Below are 18,249 nucleotides of genomic sequence, written 5' to 3' on the forward strand. Positions count from 1 at the left end.
CATTTGGTGAAAGGTAGTATAATGATGCTGTTTGACCCCGCCAGAGCCTGCAATGCATCTACTTTTATTCCGCGCTAACAAACTTTCCATAATTTAACATGTAGGACACATCCAGGAATCTAAGCCCATCTTTATGTCCCCATGCAGGATTTGTGTATCAGAATGTCCTCCTGGTCACTACTTTGCAGACAAGAAGCGATGCAAAAAATGTTTTCCTAACTGTGAATTGTGTGTTGGTAGTCGTAGCGACCAATGCACAGCTTGCAAACCTGGCTACTACTTAAACGAAGAAAGCAACATCTGCATTACCAACTGTCCAGATGGCTTTTACCTGAATGAAAGTAAGTCGGTTCAATTTGATGCTCACTACAATAGTACAGTGCCACTACCCTGCTAAAACGATGAGCATATACAGCAATTAAGTTGTCAAGTTTTTTTATGAAAGATCCTGCATAGCCTTTTTTTTTTTTTTCCAAACATTTTTATTAGGTATTGAAACATCACTTTACACGCATTGTCATATGTGCATAGCATAATACCATAACTGTTGTTTTTCCCTTTTTCCTTATAAGAGTGGGGGTAGAAAGACGAGAGGTGGGGGGGGGAGAGGGGGTGGGAGGGGTCCCTGATTACCCACCCATAGGGGTGGCCGACCGTCCGGTCCTTCAGTGGACCCTGTGATTAGACTCCCGAAAGAGAGAAAAGAGTGGGAGAGAGTGGAGGGAAGGGGGGGGGAGGAGGGAGGGGATTTCTAGGTTTCCCTTCCCCTGGAGTCGCCTCCTGTTACTTGGTCCCAGCGTCTCGTCCGGTTACTGGGCAAAGGAGGGGGCTGTTGTCTCTTACGGTCTAGTGGGTCAGCCAGGGCTCCCATATGCGGTTGAACCGCTCTGTTGAGTGGTTAAGGAATGCTGTCAGTTTTTCCATTAACATTACCTCATTTAATCTTTTTTTTACCATTTGTATATTGGGTGGGGAATTTTTCTTCCAGGAGAGTGCCACCGAGCACCGCGCTGCAGTCAGAATAAAGGAGATTAATTTCCATACTGGGTGGTCAATTTCATCCATTGGCCTGCCCAGTATGAAGGTCAGTGGGTCCATAGGGATTGTGAGGTCAGTGACCATTTTAATTAGGTTTTGAATTGAGAGCCAATATATCTGAATTTTTGGGCAGTGCCACCATATGTGAGCCATGTCCCCCCTATGTCCACAGCCTCTCCAGCATAGATCGGATACCAGAGGGTAGATTTGCCGCAGTCTCACTGGTGTTAAGTACCAGTGAAACATTATCTTGTAGATGTTTTCTTTAATGCTGGTGCACACTGAGGTTCCTGATGCCGCTTCCCATATCTCCTCCCAGTCTTCGCTATCAATGTCTACATTTAACTCCGCTGCCCACTTGTGCATATAATCGTGTGTGTCAGGGCTTGCGTGTCTATCTAGTATCCCGTAGATTTGAGAGATTAGGCCTTTTTGGTGCTCGTTTTCCTGACACAATCTTTCAAATTGTGTTAAGGGAGGGAATTCTAGTGTGGGGGACAGCTTTTGTAGGAAATGTCTGATCTGAAGGAATTTAAATGTATCTAGGGTTGGGGCTTTAAATTTATTCCGCAGTTCTTGGAAAGTCAAAGGTTTCTTGTCACATACCAGATCATAGACTTTCTCAATTCCTACCCTCGCATACTGTTCAAACTGCTTGGTCTCACACCCTGGGAGGAATTCTGGGTTATTATATAGTGGGGTGAGTTGTGAGGCTGTGTTCGAGAGTTTAAATTTGTTCTTAGCTTTTTGCCAAATCTCCATTGTGTGGCCCATTGTCCTTAGTTCAAATTTGCTTAGCCCCTTTTCAGGTCTGCCCGTGGCCCATAGACTTGCTTGCAGAGAAGGCGCCCTGGCATACTGGGACTCAATCTTTAGCCAGCATAGCTGGTCTGGGTCCGAGTTCCACTCGACCACTGCTTTTAATTGGGCTGCCTGGTAGTATCGAGCGATATCCGGCACCCCCATGCCCCCCCCACTCTTTGGTGCTGTTAGTATTGATTTTGCGACTCTGGGTTTTTTACTGTGCCAAATAAATTTGAATATTCTGCTCTGGAGATCTTTCAATTCTGATCCAGGGACCCTGATCGGAAGTGTCTGAAAATAGTATAATAACCTTGGGAGTACATTCATCTTAACTGAGATCATCCTTCCGATCCAGGAAATTTGGTATTCCTCCCATTTATCCAAATCTTTTCTGATTTTGTCAAATAAGGGGGGGTAATTGCATTGATATAGGGAGCGGTAGTCCTTTGATACATTAACTCCCAAATATTTAATGTATGAAGGGCACCATCTGTAATTGAAATTTGATTTCAATAATTGGACCTCTGAGTCTTCGAGATTTAGATTCAGGGCTTCAGACTTGTCGCTATTAATTTTATAGCCCGATATCTCTCCGAAGTTGGATAACTCTTTTTGCAGGTTGGGTAGGGAGGTATGAGGGTGGGACAGCGTGAGAATGACATCGTCCGCAAACAACGAGATTTTGTAACTGGTGTCTCCTATAGCTATGCCTTGAATGCTTGCGTTGTCCCTTATTCTCGCCGCCAAAGGCTCTATTGTCAAGGCGAAGAGAAGAGGGGAAAGGGGGCAACCCTGTCTCGTGCCATTCCTTATCTCGAAGGCCTCTGCCGGAGCGCCCGGGAGTTTGACCGTCGCCGTGGGGCTGCGGTAGAGTGCCCTGACACCCTCCAGGTATGTGTCATTGAAGCCGAATTTTTTCATTGTGTTATCTAGAAAGAGCCAGTCAATTCTGTCGAACGCCTTCTCTGCATCAAGACTTAACAACACTGCTTTGGAACCTGAGATTCGGACATGTTCTATTATGTTTATAATTTTTCGTGTGTTGTCAGAGGCCTGACGGTTCTTAACAAATCCAACCTGGTCAATGTTGATCAGTCTGGGTAAGATTGGGTTCAACCGATTGGCGAGGATCTTACTATACAGTTTTAGATCATTGTTTAGTAGCGATATAGGTCGGTAGCTTCCACAATGTTGTGGGTCCCTACCGTCCTTATGGATTATAGCTAAACTAGCATTGGTCATGGAGGGCGGGATTGGTGAGCCCTCCATGAAGGAATTGAATAGGTTGAGAAGGTGTGTTGACAGGAGCGGGAGGAACCGTTTGTAATAGGTATTGGAGAAGCCATCGGGACCAGGAGTTTTAGAGATCTTTGACGCTTTTACCGCTTCCGTGAGCTCTATTTTCGTTATTCTTGCGTTCAGTTTTTGTTGTTCTTCATCCGTGAGACTGGGGAGGTGACACTTAGAAAGGTAGTCATTGATAATTCTGGAATTTGTTTCCGGAGCTTTGTTGCCCTGGGTTTTTAGGTTATAGAGCTCTGTGTAAAATGCTGTAAACTCCTCTGCGATTTTCTTATCGCTATATAAAATTTCACCAGACCTACTCTTGATAGCTGTAATTTGAGATCTCTTTTGTACACCTCTTAATTTGTTAGCTAATAGTCTATCTGCTTTGTTCCCCTTATCATAATATTTTTGACTGGTGCATCGCAGTGACTTTTCTACATCTTCTATCTGTATTTGGTTGAGCTCCTCTCTGACGGATGTTAGTGTTTTATATATTTTTCTGGAGGGGTTAATTTTATGTTGGCGCTCTAGTTCTAGGATTTTATCCGTCAGGACTCTAATAGCCTTTGTTTTGTTTTTCTTCCTGTGGGACGCGATGGAAATAATGGCTCCTCTAATCGTTGCCTTATGGGCTTCCCACAGGATTGCTGGTGATGAGGCCGACTCTGTATTATGGGCAAAGTATTCTTTGAGTGCTGTTTTTATTTCTCTCTCAATTTCAGGGTAGTTTAATAGTGAGTCGTTAAGTTTCCAATTGAACGAATTTGTCTTTATGAATGGGGTGTCAAGGGTAACTATGATTGGGGCATGGTCTGACCATGTGATGGGGCCTATATCTGAGCTTGTTGACGCTTCAAAAATGGTTTTAGTGGCGAAGAGATAGTCTATTCGAGAGTAGGTCTGGTGTGGAGGAGAGAAAAAAGTGTAATCTCTCTGGCCCCGATGTTGTGTTCTCCAAATATCCAACAAAGAGTACTCTCCTATGATTTCTTTGAATTTTTTCCCTATTCTTTGGGAGGCCTTTGCATGCGATCTATTTAATAGGCTTGACTTGTCCTCTAGTGGATTCAGGGCCATGTTAAAGTCCCCTCCTACTACCATTGAGGACAGGTAGGTCGGGTCAATCTTGTCCAGAAGAGCCCTCAGAAATTCTATCTGGTTCTCATTGGGTGTGTATACATTGACCAGCACGATAGGTGAACCTGCCAGTGACCCATAAACTATAAGAAATCTACCCTCTGGATCTGTGATTGTTTTAGTGTGATTGAATGGCGTTCCCTGACGGAATAAAATTGCCACTCCTCTCTTTTTGCTACCAAACGATGAGAAGTAGCCCGTAGGGAAAGCCTTGCTGAACAGTTTAGGCAGCTCGTGCGATGCGAAGTGGGTCTCCTGTAGAAATACAATGTCGCCTTTTAATCTTTTCATCTCTTGTAGAGCTAGCCTCCTTTTTTTATTGTTGTTTAGGCCTTTTACGTTTAGTGAGATTAAATTTATTGGAATTTGGCTAGCCATTAGTTTGAGATTTGATTCCTTCTAGAGCAACTCCCTTCCCACTAGGGAGAATTTTTCGGATCCTTTGTCGGACCATATTCCCTTCGCGTAATGAGGGGTTTATATTTGGGGGGACCTGAGTGGCGCTCCAGGGGGTTGGGGGGGGGGGGAGGGAAGAATAGGGTAGAAGTCTGCCGGGACAGGGTCGGCAGGAGGAGATAGTGTGAAAAGAGGGCCAGTGGTAGCCCTCTAGCAGTAATACCGGTGATATAACCGGTGTTTGGGCTTAGGGCCCAATGGGAGGGATCCGTTGACTCCCGAACTGGGATGCAAGAGGGGGGGGGCGCAGACTCTAGAAGATTTTATGGTTTGTACCCTTCCAGAGGTACCCTAGGAGGGGAGGCGTGGTCGCTTTTGTCGTGGGTGGTTAGGTAGGGTTTGTAGAAGGGTGTGGGATGGAGGAGGAGTATGAGAGGGGAAGAGACTAATTGGGTGGGAAGGGTAAGCGTGGAGAGGGAGGGAGGGAAGATGTGGGGAGGGGACGGTTAGGTATTGGGAGGAGGGAGGGGTAGGGAGTGAAGCAGAAGGGGGGTGTAGGGAGCTTTCCTTTATGTTTGCGTCGTGCATCTCTCATATATAGGGGGGGGGAGGAAGGGGGTGGAGTATGTTCCAGGGTGTGTATCTTGTCCCTCGGTTAGCAAACATGCTCCTGAGTAGTGCACATACAGTGTACATTCTAGGTTCGGCAGTCTTGTATTCACCCGCCTTCTATCCGATAGAGGGTGTGTCCCTTGTCGGTAGGTTGGCTATGTGAACTAAGGGCTTTGGGCAGGGGGTGGAGGAAAGGGGGGAGGGAGAGAGAAGGGAGGGAAAAAAAAAAAAAAAAAAAAAAAAAAAAAAGGGGGGGGGGGAAGGTGGGGTAGAGTGGCTAGCTAGGACAATACATTATCTCCATCTTTATGTATGTTTTCTCTGGTTACCATTAACCATTCTAATGGGTCATCAGACTATGGTGCGATTGTACTTTTCCCCGGCCTTATAGCTCTTCACACTTTTACACAGAAAAATAAATGGCAGTTTGGCGCCTTAATCTGGCGCTGAGGCGGTTTTTCGTGTTCATGACACAACAGGTCGGTTGGTAATAAAACATTTAAGTATTGCGGTAGGATTCCTCGATTCCCATTCTAGAAACCTCATGGAGGCACCGGGCTGTAATAGCCATCTATACAAGGACATGAGATCTAGATCTTTATTGTATATGCGAGGTTTAGAGGGGGGGGGAGGGGGAGGGGGGGGGAGAAAGGGGGGGGGGAAAGGGGACGGAGAGGGGAGAGGGGGGGGGGGGAGGGGAGAGGGGAGAGGGGGGGGGAGAGGGGGGGGGGGAGGGGAGAGGGGAGAGGGGAGAGGGGGGGAGAGGGGGGGGGAGAGGGGGGGGGGGAGAGGGGGGGGGAGAGGGGGGGGGGAGAGGAGGGGGGGGGAGGGGGGGGGAGGGGGGGAGAGGGGGGGGAGGGGAGGGGGAAGGCGGGGGGAGAGAGGGGGAGGGGAAGGCGGGGGGGAAGGCGGGGGGAGAGAGGGGGGGGAAAGGCGGGGGGAGAGAGGGGGGGGAAGGCGGGGGGAGAGAGGGGGGGGGAAGGCGGGGGGAGAGAGGGGGGGGGAAGGCGGGGGGAGAGAGGGGGGGGGAAGGCGGGGGGAGAGAGGGGGGGGGAAGGAGCCATCTAACAATTCAAGGCCTGTTCATCACATTTTAAGTTAGCAATCAGACATGTATATTATTATTTCACATTATTGGGTTTCAGTGCAGACAGCGGTTTGAAACATTTAACATTTTCTCTCAGGTCCCCGGTGTATACTGCCTTGATATCCCGTTGGGGAGGGGGAGAGGGGGGGGGAGGGGGAGAGGGAGAGGGAGAGGGGGGTAGAGGGAGAGGGGGGTAGAGGGAGGGGGGGGTAGAGGGAGGGGGGGGGAGAGGGAGGGGGGGTAGAGGGAGGGGGGGGGTAGAGGGAGGGGGGAAAGGGAGGAGGAGGGGAAGGAGGAGGGGGGGGGAAGGAGGAGGGGGGGGGAAGGAGGAGGGGGGGGGGGGAAGGAGGAGGGGGGGTGGAAGGAGGAGGGGGGGGGAAGGAGGAGGGGGGGGAAGGAGGAGGGGGGGGAAGGAGGAGGGGGGGAAGGAGGAGGGGGGGGAAGGAGGAGGGGGGGGAAGGAGGAGGGGGGGGGAAGGGGAGGGGGGGAAGGGGAGGGGGGGAAGGGGAGGGGGGGAAGAAGGAGGAGGGGGGGGGAAGAAGGAGGAGGGGGGGGGAAGGAGGAGGGGGGGGAAGGGGAGGGGGGAAGGGGAGGGGGGAAGGGGAGGGGAGCCATCTAACAATTCAAAGCCTGTTCATCACATTTTAAGTTTGCAATCAGACATGTATATTATTATTTCACATTATTGGGTTTTCAGTGCAGACAGTGGTTTGAAACATTTGACATTTTCTCTCAGGTGCCCAGTATATACTGCCCTGATATCCCGTTGGGGAGGGGGTGTGGGGGGGGACGGGGTGGGGGATGGCAGGGGGGGGAGGGAGGAGGAGATGGCAGGGGGGGGAGGGAGGGGGAGATGGCAGGGGGGGGAGATGGCAGGGGGGGGAGGGAGGAGGAGATGGCAGAGGGGGAGATGGCAGGGGGGGGAGATGGCAGGGGGGGGGGGGAGATGGCAGGAGGGGGGAGATGGCAGGGGGGGGGAGATGGCAGGGGGGGGGGAGATGGCAGGGGGGGGGAGATGGCAGGGGGGGGAATGGCAGGGGGGGGGAGCCATCTAACAGTTCAAAGCCTGTTCATCACCTTTTAAGTTAACAGACATGTGTCACATTATTGGGTTTCAGTGCAGACAACGGTTTGAGACATTTGACATTTTCTCTAAGGTGCCCGGTATATGCTGCCTTGTTATCACGTTGGGGAGGGGGTATGGGGGGGGGACGGGGTGGCAAGGGGGTGGCGGGGGGGGGGGACGGGGTGACAGGGGGGGGATGAGGTAGATGGGGACGGGGGAGGGGGGGGGGGTTAGGGGGTGGTCAGGAGAGGAGGGGGCGGGGGGGGTGGCAGGGGGGGAGGAGGTGACGGCCGGGGGGGGGGTGGCAGGGGGGGATGGCAGGGGGGGGGGGAGGGGGGGGATGGCAGGGGGGGGAGGCGGCAGGGGGGGGGAGACGGCAGGGGGGGGGAGACGGCAGGGGGGGGGGAGGGAGCTTGTCAACCCTGTATACGCATAGGTCTGCAGCAGTGGGGCCTCTGGGTGTTTTGTGATTCAGTCCTAACCGTACCCCAGGTCCGTTTGGAGGGAGGGTCCCGCTGTCCATTTTGGGGTGGTCTCCAGGTTCTCTTGGGGGGGGGCAGTGGGGGGGCAAAGAGATACTCACAGTTCGGCTGATTCCGCTTTGTTGTCTCTCCCCCTCCCCCCCTCCCCGTGATAAGCGAGTCCCAGGCTCCTCCAACCACCAGGGCCTCCTGGCCGCTGCAACAACACCCCGAAGGGTAACAACAACTCGAAGAACTTTTTAACTTAAACTTTATTTCGGACCGGACTTAAGCTTGCTGGGGGGTCGATAACTGCGTGCAAAGATCTTTCTTTGGTGCTTTCCGGTCGGCCCTCAGGTTCTGCAGTCTCTGAGATTCATCTCCGGATCCGGAGACTGTTCTCCCCGGATGTCTCGCGATACTTCAGCGGAGATGAGCAGTTCGACTCGGCAGTAAGCAGGTGAGTAGAGCGGCGGCGCTTCTCTGTCCCTTCAGCGTCTGGTTGACTTCAGGCGTGCTGAGGGTTCTCTTCTTTCTTGATCGTTGCTCTCGTCTGGGTCTTCACTCCGCGCAGAGGCCCGCTGTCGCTTCGGTGCCCAGGAGGCTGGTGGGGTCAGACCTAGGGCCCGCACATACGGGTCCATATCCTCCGGGAATCGGATCGTCAGGAATTTACCTTTGTGGTTCGCCGTCAATTTAAAGGGGAACCCCCAGCGATATTTTACTTCGTTGTCTCGGAGGAAAGTTGTTAAAGGTTTCATCCCCTTCCTGCGGAGCACCGTTATCCTCGACAGGTCGCTGAATATCTGGAGCTGTTCTTCCATGAAGGTGAGTGATTCTTTTCCTCTGCATGCTATGAGAATGCTTTCTTTAGACGTGTAGCTGTGCAGTTTCACTATCACGTCGCGCCTTCGGTTCGGGTCTTCTGATCTGGGTCCCAGAGCCCTGTGGGCCCGATCCATTTCAAGGTCTCTGTCATCCAGGGATCCACAGATAAATTTAAATAGGTCGAGTAGGTACGGGCGGAGGAGGCCAGGGAGAACCGTTTCAGGGATATTTCTAATACGCAAATTCTGCCTTCTATCCCGGTTCTCCTGGTCTTCTAGCGCGTCTCTAATCCGTTGGAGTTCCTCTTTTAGATTAAAAATCTCTTCTTCTGCTCCGGTTTGGCGCAGGTGGCTCTCCTCCATTTTAGTTTCAAGCGTGGTGGTCTTTTCTGCCAATCCATTTATTTCCTGCTTGAGATCATGGACTGCTGACTTTATCTCCGATTGTAAGGAGGTATACAGTTTTGTCTGCATTGCCGCCAGCAGTTCCTCCATATATGACCTAGTGAGGGGTTCCTCTGAAGCGGGGGTCTCTTTAGAGCGGGGTGCTTTCCCCTGTTTAGCCGGTTCTCCTCGTGGGCTGCCGCCATCTTGTTTTTCCGACTGCGGCTCCGGGCTCTTCTGTTGCGGCGTGAAATATTTGGTTACCGCTTGGGACACTGGTTTCTTTTGCTGTCTAGACATTCTCCGGTTGTTACCCCAGCCGGTGACCCGAAATTTAATTGTGATTATTCGGTGGAAGGGTGCTTTTGTTAATCTTTAATCAGGAGAGTCTGCAGAGCTCCCAAACTACACCACCATGTTGGGTGACGTCACCGGAAGCCTCTCGCATAGCCTTTTTTAAAGCGGTTTACAGCATGGCACATGCTGTAAAACCAATAACTAATTAAAGAGATTATTTATTAACAGGCAATGCACATCCTTGAAGCTAATTCGTGAAATGTTACATGACTTTAAAAGTAAGTTGTAAGGCTGGAAGACCTTTTATGTAGAGACAACATATACGCAGCAGAAGTGTAAATTGGGAGAATATTATACATTATGTTTATGACCGCTGCTTTCTTGGACTGTGCCAAAGGAGGGCTCATCCATTGCATAATTGATAGTCACCTATTCAACCTTAGCAGACTAATATTCAAATCCAAAATATCTCAATCCATATTCCGAGCTCCCGGTTGCTGGTGCTTGCAGAATTGTTGTTCATTCATTGGGAGATCTGCAGGACCTCATAGACCACTTTTCAGGATGATCCAAGGACTTTGGCCTCTCTATCAGTATTCAGAAGTCAAGTTCCAACCTGACCATGGCCAACCCTGCATCCAACCTACTATCACTGTTAATGGACAAAGGCTCTCAAATCTACCACGATTGCTATGTACCCTGGTATTGTCATTCATGCTCTCCTAGACTATCTACAGTTATCACATATGCCACCTTGAGCAATGCCACCATCGCTGCCTACTACATGTCCTGGGAATTTGCTCACACAACCATGAAATATATCACTGATGTTCTCTCTCACAGAAATCTGCCAAGCATTGAATCACTAATGGCATGACATTATTTTTGTTTGACTTGGTATGTCGTCAGAAGGGAAGACTCAAGAATTCCCAAATATGTGTATGTCTTCTACAGCCAGCTTGCCTACAGTGCAAACACTTTAAGGACATCATTACATCTCACTTAAAAGCTTGCAACATTAAACCACTGCTTGGGAGGAAACATAGAAAAATAAAATGTGACCACAGATAGGAAGCACTTGGGCCCACCCAGTCTGCCCATAGTTCTATCGGTCGTAAAAACCTCAGACCCTCTATGGAGATGATCCTTGACTGTCTTTCATATTTAAAATAGCCTTATGTTTATCCAAATACTTGTTTAATTCTTACTGTATTAGCCTCTGCTACCGCTGTTGGGTGGCTATTCCATAACCGTCTACCAACCTTTCATAAATAAGTACCTCCTCAAATTCCCTCTAAGCCAGTTGCCCTCCAGCTTCAGAGAACGACCCCTTGTTCAAGCACTTCTCTTTCAAGCAGCTTGCCCCCTTTCCCTATTGCTTTGTTACAATCTAGTGGTATCTTGAGAAACAATTGCTTTCTAATACAAGAGCTTTAGGTATACTATATTGAAGATTATGTCAACTTTTGATTGGATATTACAGTTACACCTGCCTTGAAATTCATGATTCTTGCCTTCAATATTAAAACTAAAAAAAAAAAATGCTTTGTCTTGTGCTTTTGCAGATAAGAACCTTTGTCGAAAATGCAACGAGAACTGCAAGACATGCACTTCGGAGCAGACCTGCATAGAGTGCAGACATGGCCTTAGGTAAGCAAATGATGGATTACCCTGGACAGACTGACCTAAGAACATATAGCAAGGGGATATTAGCAAGTAATTGTCGTATAAACGTTGGCTGAAGATTTGGGTGGGTTTGATTCTGTCCCGTGCTGTAATGTTTTGCAATGAGGGTTAAAAAACAATCCGTCATATGGGAGGTGAGAAATTGATGTAGCAACATCATTCACTCATGTAGTAACATAAATTCCCTAGGTAGTGATGCAATACAAAGACGCTGAAGACATTCCCTCCCTCTCTCCCCCACAATTACTTCACAGGATGTTTTCATGCAGGCTGTTCCCAATGTGATATCTATTCTGTCAATAAAAAAAACAGCTCTTAAACATTCATCTTTACGTTTTCTTTTTATTAATTATATATTAGTTTGACGTTGATGTTATGGGAATGAGAAATGGTTCAAGTTAGCTACTGTACCAATTTTTTTTAAAAGAATGGCTTACGGCACGTTTCTTTTGTGTATGTCCTAAGTTTTACTCAAAAAGGATAGCACTAATTATGCAAGCCACCGCGGTGTGCTGAATCAGGGAGCCACTGATTTAGCCACCTCTGCGGAAGCTGGGATATCATTAAAACCTGGCGTGTTGGTGGGTCTAGAGGACTGGAATTGGACACCCCTGACCTGTATGATACAGTGAGGCTACCATGAGTGTCTTTAGTACCTTTAAGAACATACTTAAATTTACTACAAAATTCCTCACTGAGATTATTGTGAGAAGCAGCAAAGCCTGAATGTATTTTGCTCTCATTAACGTGCATTTCTTGGGTAGTGAATAAGTAACATGCACCCTTTAGTAAATGTAGTCTGCAGTTCCTAAGTGCCTAGAATTATTCATGGTGTGCGTGTGTGCGTGTGTGTGCGTGTGTGCGTGCGTGCGTGTGTGCGTGTGGATTATAACTGCAGAGTTCAGAAATAAACTGTTTTTATTGATTGAAAAATGTACCTCTTCATAATGTAATCTTCTGTGCATCAGTTTGCTCTTTGGTAAAATCATTTCATTTGCACCCAACATACTGTAGTGGGTAATGAAAGCCTTTCTCCAGGTTTGTACCAGTGCAGAAATGGAGCCCAAATTCTTGAAGTAAATAACCAAATCTGTTTAACAGCAAAAAATTGCAGATAACAGTACAGGTTGCCATGTTTTGGCGCTTCTCCCCGAACAATGACACTGCTATTAGACATAGCTTTATGGAATTCTAAAGTGGAACAGGTTGCTTTAGTTCTGCACTTGTATAATTTCTTGGTCTTTGATAAATAAACGACTTTCTGTTAGGACACGACACACTGTTGAACGTGTTTTCTTTCCCTAAATGCTTCTGCTTTATAAACGTAACTTTAGAGTCACAGCACAGAATATTCATTTTAAGGCTGAGCTTATAGGGCCGGCGACGGCGCCAATGACGCGACATCAAAACAAATGCATTGCCGCCGTGCGCTTATAGTAAAGACGGCGTGACAGAGCGACGGCTTGGTCGCGATCGCTGGAAGTCATCTCAATTTGATTTTTCCACCGAACGCAGCCTGATGTCACTGTCGCCGGCACTATAAGTGCGGACTTAGAATGCGCTTGTCATTGCCCTCTTTGGTTTATTTATGCCATGTATTTAAACAGGACTCCATTACTATGTGTATACCCGTCTTCCATCTTCAGGGTTTTTTTAGGGGTGAGGGGCAAAGAGGGCAAGTGAGCTGGACATTACATATTTACGAGTCCTCGTCTTAGTTTACCTCAGTTATTGTTTGTGTTTTCAACTCTCCCTATTAACCCCTTCACTTGTGGACTAGCTTGCAAAGCAGAGCACTGCTGGCCCCTTAAAGGGATTACAAGTGTAATGATAACAATAATAACTTTATTTCAAATGGCGCTTTTCTCTCAATGGGATTCGAAGTGTTTTACAATTACAATACAGTGTGCGGTAAGCAGCATTTTACATAGGACTTATACAGACACAGTAGGAGTAGCCATAGCGCCACCTATGGACCAGCTTCCTCTTCTGTTTTCTCACCCAGAGTTCTTTTGTTTCCTTAGTTTACAAGGATACAGATGTGCGGTTAGCTGTGAAGATGGAAAATATTACAGTTTTCACAAGAAGGAGTGTGAGCCATGTCACAGATCATGTGCCACTTGTGCAGGTATTGGGTCTTGGAACTAGGCTGCAGAGTCATCAGAAACACACAGAATAGTAGTATGTAACATAGGTTTATTTATGCAGTGGAAACCCTAGTGCTTGAGATATATATATATATATATATATATACCCTATTTCCTCGATTCTAAGACGCCATCAATTCTAAGACGCACCCTTGATTTAATAAAAAAAATTGAGGAAAAAAACCCCACTATATTAAATGTGCAGAATTTTTTTGGGGAGAGAGAGAGGGAGAGAGGGGGGGGGGGGAAGAGAGAGAGAGGGGGAGTTGGGGGAAGAGAGAGAGAGGGAACAGAGAGGGAAGAGAGAAAGAGAGGGGGGAAGAGAGAGAAAGAGGGGGGGAAGAGAGAGAGAGAGGGGGGAAGAGAGAGAGAGAGGGGGGAGGAGAGAGAGAGGGGGGGGAGAAGAGATAGAGAGATGGGGGAGAGAGAGGGAAGAGAGGGAAGAGAGAGAGGGTGGGGGGGAAGAGAGAGATAGGGGGGGAAGAGAGAGAGAGAGAGAGAGAGGGAGAATTGGGGGGAAGAGAGAGGGAAGAGAGAGAAGAGAGAGAGGGAAGAGAGAGAGGGGGGGAAGAGAGAGAGGGAGGGGGGAGAGAGAGAGGGGGGAAGAGAGAGAGAGGGGGGAAGAGAGAGAGAGGGAGAGTTGGAGGGAAGAGAGAGGAAAGAGAGAGGGGGAAGAGAGAGAGAGAGAGGGGGGTGGGAGGGAGAGTTGGGGGGAAGAGAGAGAGAGTGGGAAGAGAGAGAGAGGGGGAAGAGAGAGAGGGGGGAAGAGAGAGAGGGGGGGAGAGAGAGAGGGGGGGTGAAGAGAGAGAGGGGGGGAGAGAGAGGGACAGAGTGGGAAGAGAGAGAGAGGGGGAAGAGGGAGAGGGGGGAAGAGAGAGAGGGGGGGTGAAGAGAGAGGGACAGGGGGGGGAGAGAGAAAGAGAGACAGAAGGGGGAAGAGAGAGAGAGGGGGGGGGAAGAGAGAGAGGGGGGAAGAGAGAGAGGGAGGAGAGAGGGAGAGGGGGGAAGAGAGAGGGGGGAGAGAAGGGAGAGAGAGGGGGAGAGGAGAGAGAGAGGGGGGAGAGGGGGAGAGGAGAGAGAGAGGGGGGAGAGGAGAGAGAGGGGGGGAGAGGAGAGAGAGGGGGGAGATGAGAGAGAGAGGAGGGAGAGAGGAGAGAGAGGGGGGGAGAGAGGAGAGAGAGGGGGGGAGAGAGGAGAGAGAGGGGGGAGAGAGGAGAGAGAGGGGGGGCAGAAAGGAGAGAGAGGGGGGGGCAGAAAGGAGAGAGAGGGGGGGGCAGAAAGGAGAGAGAGGGGGGGCAGAAAGGAGAGAGAGAGGGGGAAAGAGGGGAAATAGGAGAGAGAGGGGGGAAAAGAGGAGAGGGGGGAGAGAGGAGAGAGAGAAGGGGGGAGAGAGGGGAGTGGGGGAATGGGGGAGGGAAGGGGGAGGGGAGAGAAAGGAGAGAAGTGGGAGAGAGATTGGAGGGAAGGGGAGAGAATGAAAGGTCACACACACACACACACACACACACACACACACACACACACAGAGAGACACATACACACACAGAGAGACACACACATACACTGAAAGAGAAAAACACAGAGAGACAGAGACAGACACGGGGTGGGGGGTGGCTTGTGGTGCTGGCAGCACAGCTGTGAGTAGCAGAGGCAGACAGAGGGAACGTGGGGCATGCAGCAGCCACACACTGCCGAATGAATCTCTCCTGTGTGGGGGCGGCACTTCCAACAAGCAGAGCGGGGGAGGAGGGGGGCTTGTGGTGCATGCAGCCGAACATACATTGCTCCTTTGGGGACCAGCACTTGGAGCAGGGGGGGGGGGGGGGCTTGTGAGTAGCAGAGGCAGACAGAGGGCTTTTGGGGCATGCAGCCACACACTGCTGAATCAATCTCTCCTGTGTGGGGCGGTAATTCCAGCAAGGGGGGGAGCGCGGGGCATGCAGCCGAACATACACTGCTCCTTTGGGGACCGGCACTTGGAGGGAGGGGGGGGGGGGTTTGGTGGCAGAGTCGCGGGGCATGCAACGGGACACACTGCTCCTCTGTGTGGGGGGGCGGGGGTGGCAGAAACGCAGGGCAAACGCTGACAGCTGCTGTGGCTTCTGCAGCGCCCCCTGGCTGTTTTTTGTGTGTGTTTTTTTGAGTACATCGATTCTAGGACGCAGTCCCTATTTCAGACACGTGAAAAAGGGGAAAAAAGTGCATCTTAGAATCGAGGAAATACGGTATATATATACAGTGGTTGACAAATCACCAAAAAATCTACTCGCCACACAAAAAAATCTACTCGCCACCTAGTACCAAACGTGTGCTGCTTGGGCCAATATTTAGTCGCCCGGGGGTTAAATCCACTCGCCCGGGGCGAGCAAATGTATAGGTTTGTCGAACACTGTATATATATATATATATATCTCAAATGGAAATACTTCTGTGTGCTCATTTGCATGTCATATACATGTCTGCAGCCCTGCCTTTCACCATTATCACCCAGCATCAGTGCTTCCACTGCAGCAAGGGATTCTGGGAAATGACATGCAAATGAGTACACAGTGCCATTTTTTGCTTCAAAACCATATCACATGGTCCCCTATAAGCTTATGCTTGCTGCATTGCACAGCTTTTCTCTCAAGTTATAATTGTTTTGATTTGTAAGTACCTTATTTCCTAAATAATGTCATCAACCTTATTTGCCCTAACCTCCTATTCCTGTCAGTGCAGCAGACACCTGTCACCGAAATGCCACCAATTCTGGTGAAAAATTACCAAGAAAGCTGCCTTTTCATTTCCTCAACCCTAACTTAGCCTTTTCAGTTATTTAATGCAGCGTGTCATTCAAAATTACCAGCCACAGGGGTCCTGAGGATGTGCAGATATGTCATACAGTATGTTGTGTTACATTTTAATGAAAGTTCCATGTATACGAGATTATAGTACATGTTGTGAAATACTGTTACTGTTCTGAAATTATAGTATACAGAGCTTTTGAAATGGCTAGTCTCCTCTTCATGTATATCTGTCTTTCTTCTTCATGTATGTTATCATGAAACATGCTAAAGTGTTGTATTGGCTAAAGATTTCAGATTACTGTGCTCATCTGCTTCTGACATTAATTTCTCAGGATCTTTAGTCCATTTACAGAACCTGGAACCAAACGTGCTATGATCTATTCCATGTTTAATTATATGTCTTTAAAACTAAGAGGTAAAAAAAATACAAGCACAAGTCACTCCACCGGGGACCTTTCAATATAAGTTCATAAGTAACGTGACTTAAAGTGACCCAGCAATTGTGCTACTTCTGTGCAACTCATTCACACTGTTGTACTACAGAATACATTTGTAATGCATCCATATGTCATTTCTTTGCATCATGCAAGAGATGTTTTCATAGGTGATATGTTGTGCATTGTGGATAATGGTAACAAGTTGAATTACCGAATAGTATGGGACAGGGAATCAATTCACTGGCTGGGAGACTTGGCGGGTAATGTGAGATGATAAACTTGCACGATGATGGAGTAAATTACCACATCATGCTGGCATGTGGTGAATGATAGAAGCTGCATAGTGGTCATGAATAAGATGTAGGCTGACTAAAGTGTAACTCGAAGAGTATTTATTGCAAACATTTGATTACCCATTAATGTTGCAGGAGCCCAGAACGCATTGTCCTCCTCAATAGAGTTAAGGCAAAGAAGATTCATGCATAATACAATGATTTTATGTATGTAGAGAACGCACGAATACATACACAACTACAAAAACATTGTTTGGCAGCACACACTTGGTTAAAAAAAATCCTAAATTAACACTTGTAACTCATAACACTTTGAGAATAAATTACAACACAGATTTGCGAGAACATTTCAGAACTAAACTAGTGTTTCCATAAACATAAAATGTAATGGGGGTTTATTTTTTTGGAGGGAGGGGGGGTAGTTACCCAGTTTGATTATAATCAATACATAATTTCTAAAGCTTATATTAAACAGTAGAAAGATTGAACAAATGAAAGGATTGTTAGGTTATTTAGACAAAATATCAGATATACAGATATACTTTACTTGTCAGAGTATGGCCTTCATTATAAAACTGTTATAGTGATCATTTAAAACTAGATGGGTGCAAATGTTTTGGCAATTTAACACAATACAATGTTTTCCTTTGGACTCAGGCCCTGGGATAGATAGCTGTATAAACTGTACAGAGGACTTTTCCTTTGAAGATGGGAGATGTGTGGTGACATGTAATGCTGGATATTATTTTGCTCAGTCTAAGGCAAATGGATATAAAACCTGCAAAAAGTAAGTTGATTTGATGTGTGGAAATTCAATCTAGCGATCGTATGGTTTGTCGATAATTGAAACAAAATGTGTTACGTGGTTATGAGCAGTAAACATGTTCATCGTATTGAGGTGTTATTACGCAGCGTCAGGCAGTACCAGTCTCATAGTTTCCATTCGGTTTTTTGTTTCCCCCCCAATAAAAATCTACTAGAACGAGATACAAAGCGAAAGAATACTGGGGCAATGTGAGCTTGTTCCTAGCAATGTGTAGTTACTAGCACTACGGGTCACATGCTTCAAGTGCTGGTACAGTTTATCGCACCCTTTCCGGCGGTAACCCCCATTGAGGTCACAGGGCGTTATAAACCGTACCGGCTCTTGATGCACGTGTTCCTAAGTGCTTTATCTGTACATGAGGTTTGGAGATATTGACGATTTTATCTTGGCATGTGACATGATATTTAATAAGATCTTAGCATGTCACATGTCACAAACAGAACAAATAATATTGGCTACATTACAGATGCAGCGCCACCTAACTGTTCCGGTGCAGACTTGCATACAAATCACCTTTGCTTTAGAATTTTCAGTATCATATCATTCATTGTTAACATCTCCAGTAGTTTTTTGTATTTTGTATTGCAGCCAGTGTACAAAATGTTAATATTTAGGGACCTTTCAAATGTTTTAAATATACTGGCATTCTTTTCTAAGCTATGTGTTGGCAACATTAAA

At 47.9% G+C, this 18,249-nt stretch overlaps 1 protein-coding gene across 2 annotated transcripts in view; it reads left to right on the top strand.

Moving 5' to 3' along the window:
• Positions 1 to 18,249, top strand: part of PCSK5 (proprotein convertase subtilisin/kexin type 5) — a 470,036-nt gene that overhangs the window by 328,651 nt on the left and 123,136 nt on the right. For both annotated transcript variants that reach the window (XM_075598528.1, XM_075598537.1), the window contains exons 16-19: positions 148 to 341; positions 10,962 to 11,046; positions 13,107 to 13,210; positions 17,403 to 17,532. In XM_075598528.1, coding sequence (XP_075454643.1) covers positions 148 to 341; positions 10,962 to 11,046; positions 13,107 to 13,210; positions 17,403 to 17,532 — 513 coding nt within the window. The remainder of the gene's footprint in view (positions 1 to 147; positions 342 to 10,961; positions 11,047 to 13,106; positions 13,211 to 17,402; positions 17,533 to 18,249) is intronic.

This window comes from Ascaphus truei, chromosome 1 (genome assembly GCF_040206685.1).
Source record: "Ascaphus truei isolate aAscTru1 chromosome 1, aAscTru1.hap1, whole genome shotgun sequence".
Lineage (NCBI taxonomy): Eukaryota > Metazoa > Chordata > Amphibia > Anura > Ascaphidae > Ascaphus > Ascaphus truei.